The 17,812-nt window shown below is 41.3% G+C and overlaps 2 protein-coding genes across 7 annotated transcripts; both read right to left on the reverse strand.

The window, feature by feature from the left end:
* Positions 1–777: 777 nt before the first annotated feature.
* Positions 778–9,942, reverse strand: LOC133406693 (GTPase IMAP family member 8-like). Of its 2 annotated transcripts, XR_009769084.1 has the most exons (7): positions 9,714–9,942; positions 5,525–6,235; positions 4,539–5,219; positions 3,339–4,100; positions 3,135–3,269; positions 2,754–2,897; positions 2,104–2,195 (listed from the first exon to the last, which is right to left on the reverse strand). XR_009769084.1 is itself a non-coding variant. In XM_061684494.1 (6 exons), exons 1-6 carry the CDS (start codon positions 9,727–9,729, stop codon positions 2,050–2,052), a joined length of 2,451 nt encoding a protein of 816 aa, XP_061540478.1. In that variant the 5' UTR covers positions 9,730–9,941; the 3' UTR covers positions 778–2,049. The 2 variants fall into 2 exon arrangements, 1 of the variants encoding a protein (XP_061540478.1); XM_061684494.1 differs by lacking the exon at positions 2,754–2,897 and having other exon boundaries at positions 778–2,195; positions 9,714–9,941.
* Positions 9,943–10,445: 503 nt separating this feature from the next.
* On the reverse strand, positions 10,446–17,686 carry LOC133406363 (Fc receptor-like protein 1). Of its 5 annotated transcripts, XM_061683922.1 has the most exons (9): positions 17,445–17,686; positions 15,830–15,868; positions 13,516–13,818; positions 12,813–13,115; positions 12,484–12,747; positions 12,368–12,409; positions 11,420–11,498; positions 10,687–10,864; positions 10,446–10,585 (listed from the first exon to the last, which is right to left on the reverse strand). In XM_061683922.1, the coding sequence occupies exons 1-8, from the start codon at positions 17,473–17,475 to the stop codon at positions 10,714–10,716; spliced, it is 1,212 nt and encodes a 403-aa protein (XP_061539906.1). In that variant the 5' UTR covers positions 17,476–17,686; the 3' UTR covers positions 10,446–10,585; positions 10,687–10,713. The 5 variants fall into 5 exon arrangements, with proteins under 5 accessions (XP_061539906.1, XP_061539907.1, XP_061539905.1 ...); XM_061683923.1 differs by having other exon boundaries at positions 10,446–10,864; positions 13,516–13,782; XM_061683921.1 differs by having other exon boundaries at positions 10,446–10,864.
* Positions 17,687–17,812: the final 126 nt, after the last annotated feature.

Consider the following 17,812-nt stretch of genomic DNA (forward strand, 5'->3'; position numbering starts at 1 on the left):
ATCACATTGTTCAAACAGTTACAGTTGCATTCGTCTGCATCGTCCATTTCTGAAAAAGAAGACAAATTAGTGGGGTTTCACTTTCCTGAAATAACCCTATCGTAGATTTGCGGTTTGGTATTCACAGATTTATTGGGGGAACATATCCTCCATTATTGAATGGATAACGATTTTGTGCTCGGGCCAAAGCCAGGTGTAATACAAAAGTAGTGCTTTGACGAAATCTGGTGGCATCTCTGTGTCAGGCAACTATGATTAACTGAAGGGAAGACCTTCATTTATTTAGGCCATAGCCGTGTCTAAGAGAAACGTTGCTTTGCTGCCATCCCGTGGCATCTATAGGCTATTACAAACCTTTTTGGGTGGGCCTAAATTAAATTGTGGATTTTCACTATTTCGCAGGCAGGCTCGCTCCCTATTCCCCGCCAAAAGAAGGGGGTTCACTCTACTGATATATATTATGAGAAAAGATGATGTTTTGAAGATGTAAACACAGATTAAACATTAAAGAAACACATTTTCTGATTTAAATATCAATCTACCAAACTTATTTTGGTTATTTTACCCCAATGATACCACCTCCTGTCTACTACAACTATTACTACAACTGCGAGAAATTATTAAAAGTTTTTTATGTTAAGTTCAATGGTCCATGTGCCTAAACATTAATCTATATCAAAAGACATAATTAGATGCTTGCACCAGATTTAGCATCTGGTGTGCAAAACACATAATAAACAAAATTGGGTTACACAACTAACACAGACTCCTAAAATATACCATACATTTGATGTGCTTTTATTAATTTCAGGTTTGAAAATGGTCTTTCACAACTTGCACTGAAAAAGAAATGAAATACTTTCATCCGATATATCCGTCAACAGCTAACTTCAATCATTGGACAACACGGAGGGTCTTTAATTACACCACTGAAGTAAAAAGAAATTTTTAAAAATTAAATAAAAATAAAAAACAATACAAATTCTAGCCACTTGCTATATATATATACATTTTACATTTAAATCTAATTACTTTGATAGATGACAGGAGTACCTCAGTCTGTAAGGACTTGGACTTTGGAGTCGTAGGACTCGGGTTGAAGTCCCACTACAGACAAAAATGTAAAAATGGCAACTAGATGTTGGCAAGATGTTAGAGCGCTTGCTGGCGACTGCTGAGGTATCCTCGAGCAAGGCATCATCCCGACCGCCACCCCAGCCCAAGTGGTGCGGGAAGTCTTTCACTCCGAATTTCTCCTTGCATGCCTGCATGTGTGATCTGGTTCTGTATGTGGTGTGCAACACAAAGTATCATCGGAGTGGGAGTTTACAACATCTACACAAGTAATATTCTATAAGGTGTCTTAACTTCCACCGGGGAAAATACTTGTACTTTAACTCAAGTACTGCTTTCAGGTACTCAGTTATAAAAGACTGCCTGGCAGCCCTTCAAGGAATATTTATGTAGAACTAATATTCACCCAGACTGACCAGATTACACCCTCCTCCAATCAGTCTTGATTTATTCGACTTTTTTAATTGTTTAATTTTTTTATTTTGTTTTTTTTAACTTTTTTTACATTCGTTTTTTTTTTTTTTTAACTCGTAGACATTTTTCATTTATAATGGGTGTTTATGGATTATCTCTAAAAATGGTTTGCAAAATATGTGGTTCGGGCTTATGTTAAGTTTGTTGTTGTTTATGCACAGTGTAAAATAAAAAAAATTAAAACTTCCTACCTTTTTTCTGATTAGACATTTTGAATAGACTGTGTGTTTAATGATTTTGTGAGGAAAAAGACAATTCGTGTATAAAGATTTGACCAAAAAAAAAAAAAAAAAAAAAACATCCCAGATAATTTTGGGTGAGAGGCTGGTCACCAGCCAAATAAACACAAATACACATAAACACATAAACAACTATTCACACGTACATTCAGGCCTTAAGACAATTTTCAGTTTTTAACTAACCGAAGAAGCATGTTTTCGTAATAAATAAATAAAATAAAACACCCTTTTCCCAATTGGTGCACTGATGACATGATATAGGTCAGTCATCCTGCGCAAAGGAGAATTCAGATCCGTATCCTGACGACTCTGAAAAGTTGAGTGTGACCTTAGAGTCTTGAATTTTGCTGATTTGAAGCATACTCATCCATTTGAGAACTTTGTCCATTTCCTGGGTGGATCCACTCACTGCAAATGAGAAGATGAAGACATTCTAATAGACAGGCACTGATGACACTGTTTTGACTGACTTAATTTTTTATGTTTATTATTTTGGTAAATACTGTAAGAAGACTATGTAAATTGTTATATTGTGTAACAATTGTTATATTGTATAACAATTTACATAGTCTTGTAATAATAATTATAATGATAAATATTGACATTGTAACAAGTATTATTGCCAGTGTATTAATAATAATAATAATAATTTGTTTTATTATAAGGTATTGGCTCTTAGATTGTGCAGACTGAAATAACATAAAAGAAAAATTCCTGCAGAAATTTTAAATGGGCCTAATCTGTGACTCGCAAATCGGGGTTGAGGCAAAAGCCCTTTTACCATTTTACTCATATTAAATAATTATACAAAAATTCATTATAATAAAGTAAATAAGTAAATATAATAAGCAATAATAAGTCAAACCCAATTCAATTGTGTTACTTAATAAAATATCTGAGTTACTTGTAGTCAAATCAAATATTTTCTTGTACTTCAGTTGTTTGAGTTATTGTCTTCAAACTTACATGAATCCTTGAGTCTTGAGTCTGAATCTTTGAGGTGAACTAAGTCATCAGGTTTTACAGAGCTGTAGTCAGGAACTATTTTGAAAGAGAAAATCTCAAATTCTAACAGTTGTTGGTTGGGCTAGCATTTACCAAGATGACAACCTGGATAGAAAAAGTGTCCGATAAATATAGATTTTACATTGTCGCCCTGAGGTACGCTACTATTTTGAATGGAAATAGCACAAATGCTAACATGCTAACAATTGTTGCGTTGACTTACAGAAAACACAAAGACAGATCAATAAGGATAGAACATTTTCCCTATGGACAGGTACTATTTTGAAAGAGAATTGCTCTAATACTAACATGCACACAATGAGATACTGTATGTTTACGTACTGGTAGGGACTCCAAATTCCATGCTGTTCTGACAAAGATGCATTGACTTGAAAATGCTCTTATTCAGCTCTTCAATCTCTTGTTCAATATCTGACAGGACAGCTTTCTTCTTCACCTTGCCCTTGAAACCTTTGCCTTGATGAAGAGCAAACATGAAAAGCATGGAATATTAAATCGGCAATAATGGAATTAAATAGTACTTACTTAGTGCCACTGGAGCGGGGACAATCTCCTTAATGTCCTGATGCAGCTTTTCGAGCTTCCCCCTGAAGTCCATAAACAGTTCCACCTCTCGGCTCCTGAACCCCTGCTCTAGCAAATGTTGCACAGTATCTTTGATTTTCTTCTTCTGGAACTTTTCATCAATCCTCAGGTGGATGTCTTTGATGTCGGGTCGGAAGAGGCGACCCTGGTTCTTTGCTGACATCTCCTCTACCTTCTCAAACAGCTGGTCGTGCTGGCGAATGTTGCTTGTCTCTGTAATGTTCAGACAGTGGTAGTTTCCACACTTGTCTACCAACGACTGCAGCGCTCTGTGCTCCCTCTCGATATACTCCTCCAGGGATCTGTCTGCCAAGGTGTCCACGTTTGTGAACAGAACCATTGTATGGTTCCAGACGCTGTCGCCAAAGAGCTTAATATGATCCTCTAGGGTCTCCTGATTGGCCTTGGTGAATTTCAAATCCAGGGAAATCACAAACAGAACAGCATGGACCCCCTGAGGGCTCAGGCTCAGACCTCGGACTATTTCTCGGTCCTGCTCCCAGGTGCATTGGGGCTCGCTATACCAGCCCGGGGTGTCGACCACTGTGACTTGTCTGCCAGCGACCTTTGCCTGCCAGGCCAGACACTCGTCATTCGTGGGGAACACGTTGCTCTGCAGGAGGAAATTTGCTGCTGTTGTCTTTCCTGACATCTTTTCACCAAGAATCAACATTCTCAGCTCCTTCAGCTTTTGGGCAGAACCTGTGAGGGGGACGGAAATATAATAAGGTGGCAAAAATTACATTAAATTCTCGGTTTAAGACGGAGTTCCATTCGTACGGCGGTGAATTAACACAAATTTGTACATTGGCCAAAATGCAGAACTGTAGTCTCTCAATAAGCGCCTCACATACAGTAGTAAAGTCAAAATTACAGTAACTCTTTGTAAAACTATTTCAAAAAATACTTCTCGGCCATAGCTTTAAAACAATCAAATGAAAAGCAGTAAGTATGGCAGTAGCTAAGCATGCCCTATGGATGTGAGTTTGCATTCTGTTATCCTCCTATGGCGCTCACAGGCATTAGGTTTACAATAGAAAGCTGCAATAATATACAGTATCAACCATTTGGTTTTTTTTGAGTATCAACCATTTGTTGTTGTTTTTTCATTTCAGAACATATGAGACATTGTGATCGTACCTTTCGCTACCCTGGTGTCCTTGAGTTCATTTCTCAGTTTGGCGGCATGTTCCACTTTTTTTTCTCTCTCCATCAACGCCTCCATCGTCTTCTGATTGAGTTGAAAATGTTTCCATCCGTTCCCTGCCAGAGTCAGCGTGATTTTCCCCAGCAGCTCGTCAACCTGGGTGCTGTCGTCTTCGTTGGTGTTGTCGAGGACGTGATATCTGTTACTGCATTGCTCCATAAGAGACTGCAGGGCTTTCCCTTCACCCTCAATGTATTCTTCTATGCTGTTCAACCAGTCTGCTCGGGTGAACACCACCATTGTGTGTTTCCACACACCCTCTCCGAACAGCTCTACATGAGAAGTGGCTGCATACAAGTGCTGGGTGTTAAACGAGGCATCTGCGTCGATCACAAGCAAGAAAACGTGGGGCCCCGGGGGGCACTTGAACATGCTTTGCAGCACCTCGTCCTTGATCATTTCTGTCGTGTCGCACGCGGGGAAGCCTTTCCGCCAACCTGGAGTGTCCACAATTGTAATGTTGGTCCTGCCCACTGAGCCCTGCAGGACCTGTGAGAGCGTTGTTGTTCCTTCGTCAATTTCTTTGATTCCCAAGATGGTGTTCCCTACAGAGGTTTTCCCGACAAAGCGGTTGCCCAGGAGAATAATACGAAGTTGCTCGATGGGTTCCATTTCTAATTTTGACAGAAAAAAAACAAGAGATTGTCTTTGCTGAGTCTCTAACTTGAAGAAGACGATACCTATGGTTATAAATGACCATGCTACTGATGAGCTACTAAATGAGTTCAATGTTAATTTGGTAAGTGTAAGTGTAGTTTGGATTAGTGGTTAGTAAGGTTCTTATACAAGGGTAGTAAACTGAGTTCTATCAAACCTAGCAAAGAAAAGCTAATCAACTTATTTGCTAAATAAGCTGTGCTATTCTCTCGAACAAGTTAAAAGAAGGTAGACAGTGTTTTTTTACTTGTGCTTTACTTACCTGAAACAGTCATTTTCATTCCCTCTCTTTGTTCCAAGGCCCACCTCGATCGCTCTTTGGCCTTTTGAGCCACTTCTTCTTGCTTTTTCTTGATGTTGTGGAATATGTGATTGTCCAGCATGTAGAAGCTGTTATCATTGTCATCGACCATTTCGTCAATCTTCTCCATCAGCTGAGTGACCTGAGATGAATTGCTCTTGTCCTTGTTGTTGAGCACGTGGTACCTGTTCTTACACTTTTCTATCAGCCAGGTGAGCGCTTCACCCTCACGCTCAATGTGCTGCTCAATCGTCTTCTTGCCCAGGTAGTCTCCATAGGTGAACAGCACCATACTGTATCTCCACGCCTGAAAACCCAGTAGCTTCATGTATTCCTGCACCGTCTTCCTCTGCTTGAAGGAGAACCTAGAATCTGTGGGGATGACAAGGACGAAAGCATGCGGTCCAGGTGGACACTTGGATGCGTAGAGCTTAAATTGTTGCTTGTCTCTTTCTGGGATCTCGCTGAGGGAGGGAGAGCTCTTCCATCCCGGAGTGTCAACCACCACCAGGTTCCGGCCCCCCACTATTCCATGTCTCACTTCGGATTGAGCTGTTCGAGTCCGGCCGGATTCGAACCGTTCTTCTCCCAGTATCGTGTTGGCCGAGAAGCTTTTACCATCCCGTCTACCACCGATCAGCACCAGTCTTCTTTCAGGGATCTCTTTTATCTCTGCAAAGCAAAATGACTTTATTTTATAATTATCAGACAAGGAAGCAGAGTTATAAAAGCATAGTTATAATAGAAAGCTGAGACCGTCTCTAATGTAAACACCTATTTAATTTCCCTGATGGGTTAATAAAGTATCTATATATCCATCTATCTACAACACCCAAGTTGGGATATTGTGTAAAAAGTAAATAAAAATAGAATACAATAATTTTCAAATCTGTTTCAACTTACATTCAATTGAATACACTACAAAAACAAGATATTTAATGTTCAAACTGATTAACATTAGGTTTTTTTCGGGCAAATATTCTCTAATTTTGAATTTGATGGATGCAATACATTCCAAAAAAGCTGGGACAGGGGCATGTTTACCACTGTGTTAAATCATCTTGTCTTTTAAAAACACCCAATAAGCATTTGGGAACTGGGGACACTATTGGTTGAAGCTTTGTAGGTGAAATTCTTTCCCATTCTTGCTTGATGTACAACTTCAGTTGCACAATAGTCCGTGGTCTCCGTTGTCATATTTTGCTCCTCATAATGTGCCACACATTTTCTATTGGAGACAGATCTGGACTGCTGTAACACATGCAGACTGTCGCTTGGCACTGTCTTTCTGAAATAAGTAGGGACATCCCTGAAAAATACATTGCTTGGATGGCAGCATATGTTGCTCCAAAACCTGTATGTACCTTTCAGCATTAATGGGCGCTAACACCTGCATACCATCACAGATCCTGGCTTTTGACCTTTGCGATGTCCTTTTCTTCTTTTGCCCGGAGGTCATGATGGCCATGATTTTCAAAGGCAATTTGAAATGTGGACTCGTTAGACAATAGCACATGTTTCTACTTTGCGTTAGACCATCTTAGATGAGCTCAGAGAAGCTGGCAGCATTTCTGAGTGTTGTTGATATATCGCTTTCGCTTTGCATGGTACTGTTTTAACTTGCATTTGTTGAGGAAGCAACAACTGTGTTAACTGACAATGGTTTTCTGAAGTGTTCCTGCGCTTGCGTGGCAGTATCTTTTACACAATGGTGCTGATTTTTAATGCAGTGCCGCCTGAGGGATCAAAGGTAACGGGCACTCAATGTTGGTTTTCAGCCTGGCTGCTTATGTGTGGAGATTTCTCCAGATTCTTTGAATCTTTTCATGTTATCATGGATACATGAAGAAATCCCTAAATTTCTTGCAATTGTACTTTGAGAAACAAAGTGGTGAACTTCGCCTCATCGTTGCTTGTGAACAACTGAACCTTTCGGGGATGCTCCTTTTCATGACCCTCACCTGTTTCCAGTTAAGCTGTTCTCCTGTGGAATTTTCCAAACAGGAGTTTTTTTTTTTTTTTAAAGCATTCCTCAACTTTCCCAGTCTATTGTTGCTCCTGTCTCAGCTTTTTTTAAATGTGTTGCAGGCATCAAATTCAAAATGATATAATATTTGCACAAAACCAATAACGTTCATCAGTTTGAACACTCGATATCTTGTCTTTGTAGTGTACAGTATTCAACTGATTATTGGTTGAAAAGGATTTGCAAATCAATGTGTTCTGTTTTTGTCTCAACTTCATTTGTGTTGGGGTTTGTATCTATCGATCGATATATCGATCTATCTGTCTAACTGTCTATCTATCTACTGTATCTATCCATCTAGCGATCTATTTAATGTAATCTGGGTGAGTTTAATATTTGTTTCAATGACGTATTATTATTTTAATTATTTTCCATTATTTAAATTAATAACATTACTTAAGGGCGGCACAGTGGACAACTGGTTAGAGCGTTAGCCTCACAGTTTTGAGGACCCGGGTTCAATACCCGGTCCCGCCTGTGTGGAGTTTGCATGTTCTCCCCGTGCCTGCGTGGGTTTTCTCCGGGCACTCCGGTTTCCTCCCACATCCCCAAAACATGCATTAATTGGAGACTCTAAATTGCCCGTAGGTGTGAATGTGAGTGTGAATGGTTGTTTGTTTGTATGTGCCCTGCGATTGGCTGGCAACCAGTTCAGGGTGTACCCCGCCTCCTGCCCGATGACAGCTGGGATAGGCTCCAGCACGCCCGCGACCCTAGTGAGGAGAAGCGGCTCAGAAAATGCATGGATGGACATTACTTAAGAATGATTAAGAGTAAAAAGGTTAAGCAATACAAATGTAGATAGACTGTATAATCGCAAAAAAACAAAGGTTTAAGAACTCACAACAATTACTGTAAATAACCAAGGCGTCGGTTGGAGCCCAAACAATGCTAATTATAACCACTGAATGCCACTCTTCCAGTTACATGGTGCCAACTTTGTGTCATCAACAAAACGTTGACGACAAAACTTTTATGGATGCAACTCGTTCCAAAAAGGATCATGTTTACCACTGTGTTACATCACCTTTTCTTTTAACAACATTCAATAAACGTTTGGGAACTGAGGACACTAATTGTTGAAGCATATATATATATATATATATATATATATATATATATATATATATATATATATATATATATACGAAAGTGCTGACGGTAATCAACAGTTCTTCCTCTTTAGGTCTTCCTGGTTTGTATGCAGTATCGGTTTGAATGGTTACACCCTGCACCACCCAAAAGAAAAAAAAAAACTTAGAAAAACAAAGCAAACATGGGATTTATTTTTTTCAACTCTTTGAAGAAACTGCAAATTGTTCCTTGGTGCTTTGTAGGGACGAGGAGCTTCATGCAGGAAGTGAGCATATACAAGAAAGACATAAAAAAAACTTTGGGCAAAACGTTTTGCTCACAAAAAAATTGTACTGGCATTACCAGATAACTATTAACCCTTTATTGCTCAGTGACGTTTTTTTTTGTCAATGTCTTTATGTCTCAAAAGTGTTTTCTGTCAATTGACTGTCTGTTGTCGTACGAGATCGGCTCCAACTACCGGAGACAAATTCCTTGTGTGTTTTTTGGACATACTTGGCCAATAAAGATGATTCTGATTCTGATTCTGGCAGTGCAGCTTGCACGGCTAATTTTAAAATGTTTGTTTCATCTTGCCTTCATGTAAATGGAAAAAAAAAAAAAAAAAAAGCCTCATTTTAAGCACATCTAATTTTGTGGGCAAGCCCTACGCAATGTTTTACATTCTGTGACATTATTTGCAACTTGTTTTGCTTTTGGTCTGCAGATGTGCAACATGGAAAATAAAGGCATAAACCAACTAACCAAGGTAACCGGCATAAACTTGTAAATGGTGAAGATTCTGATGTGACCAGGAATATTAGCGCATTGAGCGGCAAAAGTGACATAATGAGCTATCGTCGAGACTGGTCCATTTGTCCTGAAATTTTTACAGTACATTCTACTTGGCAAAAGGAAAGAAAATAAGCCTTGTGGAGCGTAGGTGTTCAAACTTATTCGCCTTTTCATACATTTTTGGATTACCCTAATGTACATGCACCTTGTTGACAAGTTCATGTGTCGAATTAACAGGTATAGGAATAAACTCACCCTCCTCGTGTGCCATTCTTCCTGGTGTCTCATTCAAACGAAATCACTGGCAGGTAAACCAACCCCCAGGACTCTACTGGGGTCCACGATGATGATTGTTTGTCTGAGGAACAATTTGAAAGCTGTCGTATGAAAGTAAGCAGTACTTATTAGACCGACCTAAACAGTCTGTATCTCCATGCACGCAGTGCTAAGATTGAGCGATATTTAACATACTCAAGTGATAACAATGTTTGCAGGTGTGGCTAACCTGTCTAACTGGTTTAGGTTTGGTTTTGAAGGGCATTTCCGTGATACAGAAAACACTCCTCCTAACCAGTCTGATCAAGCTTACTGCAAGCGCTTATGTGAATTTCAAGAAAGATTCCCAGTTAATTACAGTTATGTGTTCTTGCGCTGACACTTTTTTGGGGACCTTTTTGAATTGAGTACAGGGTTGAGGTTCAGGCTGAAGTGGGTTTTTACTTACCTAGAAGAGAGATTCACTGAGCTTGATTTTGCCGATGACTGTGATATTTATTATTATTTTTCCACGGATGTTGCACTCGAGAACCTATCTCTGGAATCGGAGTGCATCGCACTGTGTGTGCCCCGGTTAAAAAAACGGAAATCCCAGCATTCAATGAGTTTTGGATATTGATCCCACACTTTTACTATGTTGGGGCGTCTCCACCCATGTATAATACATGGGTGGATCTCAGTGGAAATTAAGAAGCTGTGATTGCAGACAACTTAAACATGACTTTATTGTACATTAAAAAGCGCTCGAATCATAAGGTTGACAGGGGAAAAAACACACACACACAATAGGGCGAGGACAATACAAAGAAAAACAAACATTTCATGTAAATCTAGAGATGGTGGAAAGGAAACTGCGACAAGAAAGAAAAAACAAATTTAGAGACTAATCAAAGAGAGTAATACTATAGTATTCTGTGCTGTACTGTGCTATGTATCAATTGTTTAGCCTCACATCCATAATAGAGGGGAGTGGAAACCTTCATGTGCTCGGATACAGCAGGTTGGACATCTCCATCCAGGAAAGATCCCACTGTACCTCCGTCACGTCCTGCTTGGTGGCAGGAAGCACGGCTGCGGGAGTTTCCTCGCCAGAAACTGTCCAACAGCTTCGGGTGTAAAATATCTTGTACCTTCGCAGGAATCGTTAAAAGGATCAGTGAGACTCCTGACAAGAACTGATCGTTGTATGTAGACACACGCTAAAGGGGGTCCGCAGTTTATGACGGTCTAGGCTACGGACGGAGCACAGTGAACTAGTTTGCGCAGCGGCGGAATAATACGTGGTCATGTGGCACAAGAAGGCACACTCTTACCACTGTACTGTACTTACAGTTTTTCATTTGATTGTTTTATCATTAGGTCCTAGATGTGCTTTTCTTCATACCAGTATTTACTGTAATGGGATGGAAGATGATGATCACTTAGTTCGGAACTCTATTCTGACCAATGCCGTCAACCATATAAGTGCACAGCATCTACAACTAGTTTCATCTTGCACACACATCATGCAAACGAAGACTTACTATGATTATGACTTTAAAGTTGCGTTAGCTTAGCTTAGTGACAGGCTACGGCGTATTCCGACTTGCATACAAATTTGCCACCGTAAGAGCGGAACGCCGTCGTAAACCAAGGACCTCCTGTATAGTAACAGAAAGAGATCAGGTTTTAAAGATGCCACCGACCTGAAGTGATGAATTAGCAAGATAGCAAGCGGGATGAGGATCATAAGAACGCATGAAACAACAACCCAAATCCAGGAACCTGTTAAAAGAACCAGTCATATCTGTACTGGAGTGACATTTAGTCCAGAAAATACACCCAACCACCTTTGACAATACGTGCAATTTTCCAAATTATTGCATCCGCTATCCTAGGCCTGGATGATAAATCCATTTTACTGATGAATTCATGTTTATTTGTCCGTACTTCTCCGCTGACGTGCACTTCTTCCACTAATAACATTGCTGCGTCAGAGTTGAACTAGTTAACTGTTGCCGAAATGAGGAACATTGTTGCTTTATTTAAGTGACTGGTGGTTTTAATTCCTGCGAAGAAACGGACAATATGAGGGCAATCATGTTCACATTGTTTCCATATTACAGTGCAAGACATATACCTATGTGCTTCCAAAACGCAAACACTGTATTTTACAGAGCTCTACATGTAAATGTCTGCGTGTGACAACAGACATATGAACTAGCAAAGCCATGCAGCATGATGACTCATTTAATATATTTAATTGCTGAATGATTGAAATGTTAGTTTATTAAGGATCCTGTTGACACACAGTACATGTTATGACAAAAGGGATTCCCGCCAAGAGAAAATATTTATTTTCACATTGTCTGTAAGGAAACGACTTATTTTTATTTTTTCTGTGGAAGTTGATGAATGTTACTGCTACGGGGGAAATTTGGTTTCAGGAGAAATAAAGCAAATCTAAGGGAGGTGAAAGGCAACAGAGAGATCACTTTTTGATTTGCTTTTTTCTATAACTGAAATGAGCAAAATCGGACATTGGGTTTTTGCGAAGAAACATAATGGAGAGATTTTATGTCAATGCCATATCGCCTATCCCTAAGCTATTCTAAACCCTATCTTACAAAACAGGATTTGTGAGATGAGTTTACCAGAACTGGAGCCAGCTGACACATCTGCGGACAATAAGTTGCCTAAAAACAATAGAAAATGTCACCATTGAACGTCTGAAAGGAGAGAAAAGCCAACAGTGAGGTCGATGTCTTACTTCTTACTGATAACCAGCTCTGTGGGCTTTCCAGCTTTCCGTCCTGTGACGCACACTTGTAGAAGCCTTCGTGCGCATCGGTCACGTTCTCAATGGTTAGTTTTAGTTCTGCGCCTGGACCGGGAGAACTGTTAGTGGACGTTTCCACGCCGTTTCTGAAGAAAGTGCTTCTTGTGTGGTTGCCTTTCCGGAAGCGACATGCTAAGACCACGTTGCTCCCGTGCGGTACGGAGAAGGCGGGGGTCCTCATGATGACCGGACCGGCTTTGGGACAAAGACATGTCAGAAAAATGACAACACACTGTGTTTACATCCTTCTGAAGACTCACAGGTGACGGTAATGTGGACCGCGTTGCTGCGGCCTTCAGCACCCTCGCACCAGTACAGTCCGCTGTGTCCCCTTGCAGCAGAGACGACACAAGTGCTAGATCTGCCTGGACTGACAACACTGCCTAGTGTTGAACAGGCATTGGTCTTGGAGTCAGCGGTCCTCATTAAGTGGCTGGTCCAAGTTTGCCGCAGTACCCAAGCAGAGGAGTTAGTCAGGGTCTCAGGGCACTGCAAGGTGAAGGTCTCGCCTACGAACATGTGCCTGGCGCTTGGAGTCAGAGTCAGCGGGGGTGGGGGCAGCTCTGAGGCACACACACACACACAAATACACACACGAACAACAAAAAGACACAGTATGACGAATAAGTGACTTTTTCCGCCCAAAATAAGCTGGGGTAGGCTTCACCTGCCACCATAATGAGGACAAGCACCTATAGAAAATGGAGGGGTGGACATTTTACATAAAAAAGTTTTTGACCTCATCTACAAATGACCCTGGCCATCTGTCTGTTTTAAAAATCTAACGAGGCCCCAGCACAAAACTGTGCCCGCCCTTGATTGATTATCAAAGAGATCTCCCAGAGTGGAAGATTTTAAGGCGTCACCAAATGAACAGCGAGCTAGCTGTAGCAGCTACCGAAACAGTACCCGCAAAGGTGGAGGAGCACTGTGACGTTTACCAAACAAGAAACGTTTACTCACCTGAGACATTCAGTGTAACGGGCCTGCTAAAGAGCGCCACGGTGGCGTTGCTGTCGGAGCGCTCGGCCTGGCACCAGTACCTGCCGGCGTCCTCCCTTGTCACAGCGGTGATGGAGTAGGTGCCGCCAGAAAGCAGATGCCGGGGTTTTTTCGTCATCTGGGTGGCGCGGGGCTCGTTCTGGAAAAAGCGGTAGTTCCACGCCAATGTGGCGTCGGACTCCACAGCGCACCACAGCAGCACGCATTCCCCGAGGAAGACCTCCGTCCCTGGTGGCCACACGGTCACGCTGACCTTTGAATCCTCTGGGTTGGAAGTTTGTATTTTAATGACAAATGCTGAGAGATCCTTCACACTTCATACTATTGTGTATCTAATAGGGGTACAAAAGGGTGGTGAATGGTGTGCTGGGAATTTTGGACATATTTCAAGCAGCAAAATTCCCACTTGAATGAAAAAAAAAAAATTTTTAACACATTTTTACTTTGTTTTATTTGCGACTAGTCCTTTTATCAAGTTAGGTCGTTGCTAATTAGAAATAAAGACTGCTGAACAATGTCCTTAAGGCTGCTGGATGGATAATGATGGATGCTCACCCTGCCCCAGCACACAAAGCTGAGGTTCCCAGTAAGAAACCACTATGCAATTTTAATTTAAAGTTACCATAAATTATCATATATGCCCATAAATTCCAGTGGAAAGATTCCAGCTGAATGTACTTTTCTTGTTCTGCTAGTCCCCCGAAAACATTTTGAACTCACCCAACAGCTATGATTCGGCCGATGTGATGAATGTGAAAAGGCCTTTTGAAGAAGTCTGTTCTTTTTAGTTTGTTTCTGTATGACTGTACTGTGTAATACTGCCTCCCGGTGTCCAAGTGTGGCATATAATGAAGTGGATTGCAGCTTTTAATCTTGCAGAAACTGTTTAATTCTTAACATTTAATTTAAATACTACCTTTTTTTATAAAGTACAATATTATAGAGTGCTATTTTTAATTATTGTAAAACCCCCACAAACATGTTTTTTTATGTTATTTGTGGGGGAAGACTGGAATGGAATAACAGCATTTCTCTTCATTTCAACCGGGAAAGATGATTTGAGATACAGGCCTTTTGTGTTACGAGCATGGTCAAGTAACAAAGTAGGCTCGTATCAAAAAACCCCGCTGTATATGGTAATTGTTTATAATTATTCAATTACTTATACAATAATTGCTGTATTCATCCATCCATCCATTGTCTTCCGCTTATCCGAGGTCGGGTCACGGGGGCAGCAGCCTCAGCGGGGAAGCCCAGACTTCCATCTCCCCTGCCACTTCCTCTAGCTCTTCCGAGGGGATCCCGATGCGTTCCCAGGCAAGCCGAGAGACGTAGTCTCTGCAGCGTATCCTGAAGCCGAAGACTCCTTCTTCAGCTTGACGCCACCCCTCACCGCTGGTGTCCACCAACGGGTTCGGGGATTACCGCCACGACAGCCACCCACCTTACGGCCACAGCTCCGATCGGCCGCCTCGACAATAGAGGCGCGGAACATGGTCCACTCTTACTCAATATTCCCCGCCTCCCCCAGGACGTGGGTGAAGTTCTGCCGGAGGCGGGAGTTGAAACTCCTTCTGACAGGGGATTCGGCGAGACGTTCCCAGCAGACCCTCACAATACATTTGGGCCTGCCACGTCGGACCGGCATCTTCCCCCACCGTCGGAACCAACTCACCACCAGGTGGTGATCAGTTGACAGCTTTGCCCCTCTCTTCACCCGAGCGTCCAAGACATGCGGCCGCAAGGCCGATGACACGACCACAAGGTCGATCATTGAACTGCGACCTAGGGTGTCCTGGTGCCAAGTGCACATGTGGACACCCTTATGCTTGAACACAGTGTTCGTTATGGACAATCCGTGGTGAGCACAGAAGTCCAATAACAGAACAACTCTCGGGTTCTGATCGGGGGGGGGGGGGGCCGTTCCTCCCAATCACGCCCTTCCAGGTCTCAGTGTCATTGCCCACGTGAGCATTGAAGTCCCCCAGCAGAACGATGCAGACCCCAGCGAGAGCGCTTTCCAGCACCCCCTGTAAGGACTCCAGAAAGGGTGGGTACTCTGAACTGCTGTTTGGCGCGTAGGCACAAACAACAGTCAGGACCCGCTCCCCCACCCGAAGTCTACCCTCTCGTCCACCACCAATAATTGCTGTATTGTGATATTATAACCAACAATATATGCCTCTATTTATTTCTTTTATTGGGATAACCAGTTAGTATTTTCTGCTTGTTTCATGACACCTTTGAGGGAATTTCTAGTTGTTATTGTGCTTACCTTTAAAAGCTGCGACAAGGAGTACAAATGCTGCCAAACCTGAAATAAAGGAAACTTGTTTTACACACGGACACTCAAAAACACTGTCTTCTTCTTATAACCAATAGTGCACAATATGCTCTCTTAATCAAAAGTAAAATGTATATGAACAGGAACGCCACAGACAGCTCAGATGTTGCAATAGGTGTTCCTCAACTGGTGGGTCACCCAAAACCAAATAAGGTAATAAAGCGAAAAAAAATAAAAAATCGGTCAATACTTTGTCATTTCAATGAGCTAAAAATAACAAAATATTGGAAAACAACCCACAAATAAATGTAATGGTGATACAAAAAATAGAGAATTCCCATATGTTGTCAGTCTCACGCACACACACACACAATTATGATCCTTGTGAGCCTTTAATCAGAATCAGAATCAGAACCATCTTTATTTGCCAGGTATGTCTAAAAAACACACTAGGAATTTGTCTCCGGTAGTTGGAGCCGCTCTAGTACGACAACAGACAAGTCGATTGACAGGAAACACTTTGGAGACATAAAGACATTGAGAAAATCAGTCACTGAGCAATTGCTAGTTATCTGGCAATGCCAGTACAATTTTTTCACTTTAACTTTTTTTTTTTTTTTACTTTTTAACTTGAACACAAATGACACATGACAGCCTCTGACTCCTTAATGTATCTTTTACGCGGAATAGTTGTCCCCATGGGAACGCCAGGAATGTGCATGTACAGTTCCTCTCTTTCTCTGTCTCGCTCTCTCTCACATACACACACACACACACACACACACACATATATACACGTACACACATATATATCCACACATGCAGGTTTTTTTGTACACCTCTCCTACTCTACTGTAAACATGTACATAGTGAAAAAAAGCAAGTAGGCCTACTTGTTCACGTCTCTGAATCTTCGGACTATGGTGGACACAGTGAATCTGCTTAGGTCGGGCTACACTCACAGCATTCCCGCTTCCCTCATTGTCAAACTATGGGGAAAAAAACGCGGTCTAGGAAAGTTGTCCATATTTCATCTGAAATACATAATTGTCCTTTATCTAATATTGTACCTACTCTCTCGTCTCGTTCTGCTCGACCACCTCGTACTCTTACGCTGTCTCTATGATTGTGCCTATCCATAGTCAAACTTCAAAAACCAGTGCTCACGGAACTTTCTTATCTTGGTTTCTTCACATAATTAGCCGCAAGTGTGATCAATTTGGACTTGCTGGGTTTAAGTCGAGACACCTTTGCTTTATTTGAGTTTCACTTTTGCTGCAGGTGTTTACCATTATGCAACCCAAGTGCATTAGAGTGAAAAATGTGTTTTAGTAGGTGTATGTTGGCAAGTTGTGTCAAACTAGGTGAAAAGTGCTTAAGGTTCTACGAAAAGAGTGATCAATGCAATAAGTGGGTTGAAGGCACTGAGGATTTTGTTCAAACAATAAGGGTTTTGTGTTTTAGCAATCGAGAAATACTGCAATGACACTGAATCCATGACAGGAAAACTAAATAATTGTAAAAAATCGAGATGCCATGTAGTTTAATCAGAATACAATGAAGGACATATGTATAAAAAAAGCTGAATTTGCATTTATTAACTTACCCAACGATGAAGAGATGAGGACAATGTTCATTCTGCCCCACGCTTTGGGATGTTTCCCCACAACCAAAAAGCATATGTTTAGATCGAAGATATATTTAGGACATTTGTATTAGATAATGAAAAATGTAAAAAATATCTTTTTTTTCACTTTCACATGTTGAAATTCTGGGAGTTCTGAGGTACTGCAAATAGCAGCAAGAGTGGACAGTCACAGCAGATAGAGATGGTCATCTTGGTGGAGACGTTTCCTTCCTGTGACAAACAGTAAACAGGCAGCATGTCAGATAAGAAGGAAAAAAATCACAGGGCAGGGAGGTGTGTGGTTAAAGATCCCCTAAAATCCTTAAAATATATATTTTTTTAAAAAC

Source organism: Phycodurus eques, chromosome 8, assembly GCF_024500275.1.
Source record: "Phycodurus eques isolate BA_2022a chromosome 8, UOR_Pequ_1.1, whole genome shotgun sequence".
In the NCBI taxonomy this organism is placed as follows: domain Eukaryota; kingdom Metazoa; phylum Chordata; class Actinopteri; order Syngnathiformes; family Syngnathidae; genus Phycodurus; species Phycodurus eques.

Bases quoted from the DNA above. Each gene is read 5' to 3' on its own strand.
- LOC133406363 (XM_061683922.1), bottom strand. From the start codon at position 17,475: ATGAACATTGTCCTCATCTCTTCATCGTTGG. The intron at 13,819-15,829 runs GTAAGCACAATA...CTTCCAACCCAG, and splicing joins CCTTGTCGCAGCTTTTAAAG to AGGATTCAAAGGTCAGCGTG. The intron at 12,410-12,483 runs GTAAGACATCGA...TATTGTTTTTAG, and splicing joins GAGCTGGTTATCAGTAAGAA to GCAACTTATTGTCCGCAGAT.
- LOC133406693 (XM_061684494.1), bottom strand. The intron at 5,220-5,524 runs GTAAGTAAAGCA...TGTCAAAATTAG, and splicing joins AATGAAAATGACTGTTTCAG to AAATGGAACCCATCGAGCAA. The intron at 2,196-3,134 runs GTACGTAAACAT...TCTCATTTGCAG, and splicing joins GGAATTTGGAGTCCCTACCA to TGAGTGGATCCACCCAGGAA.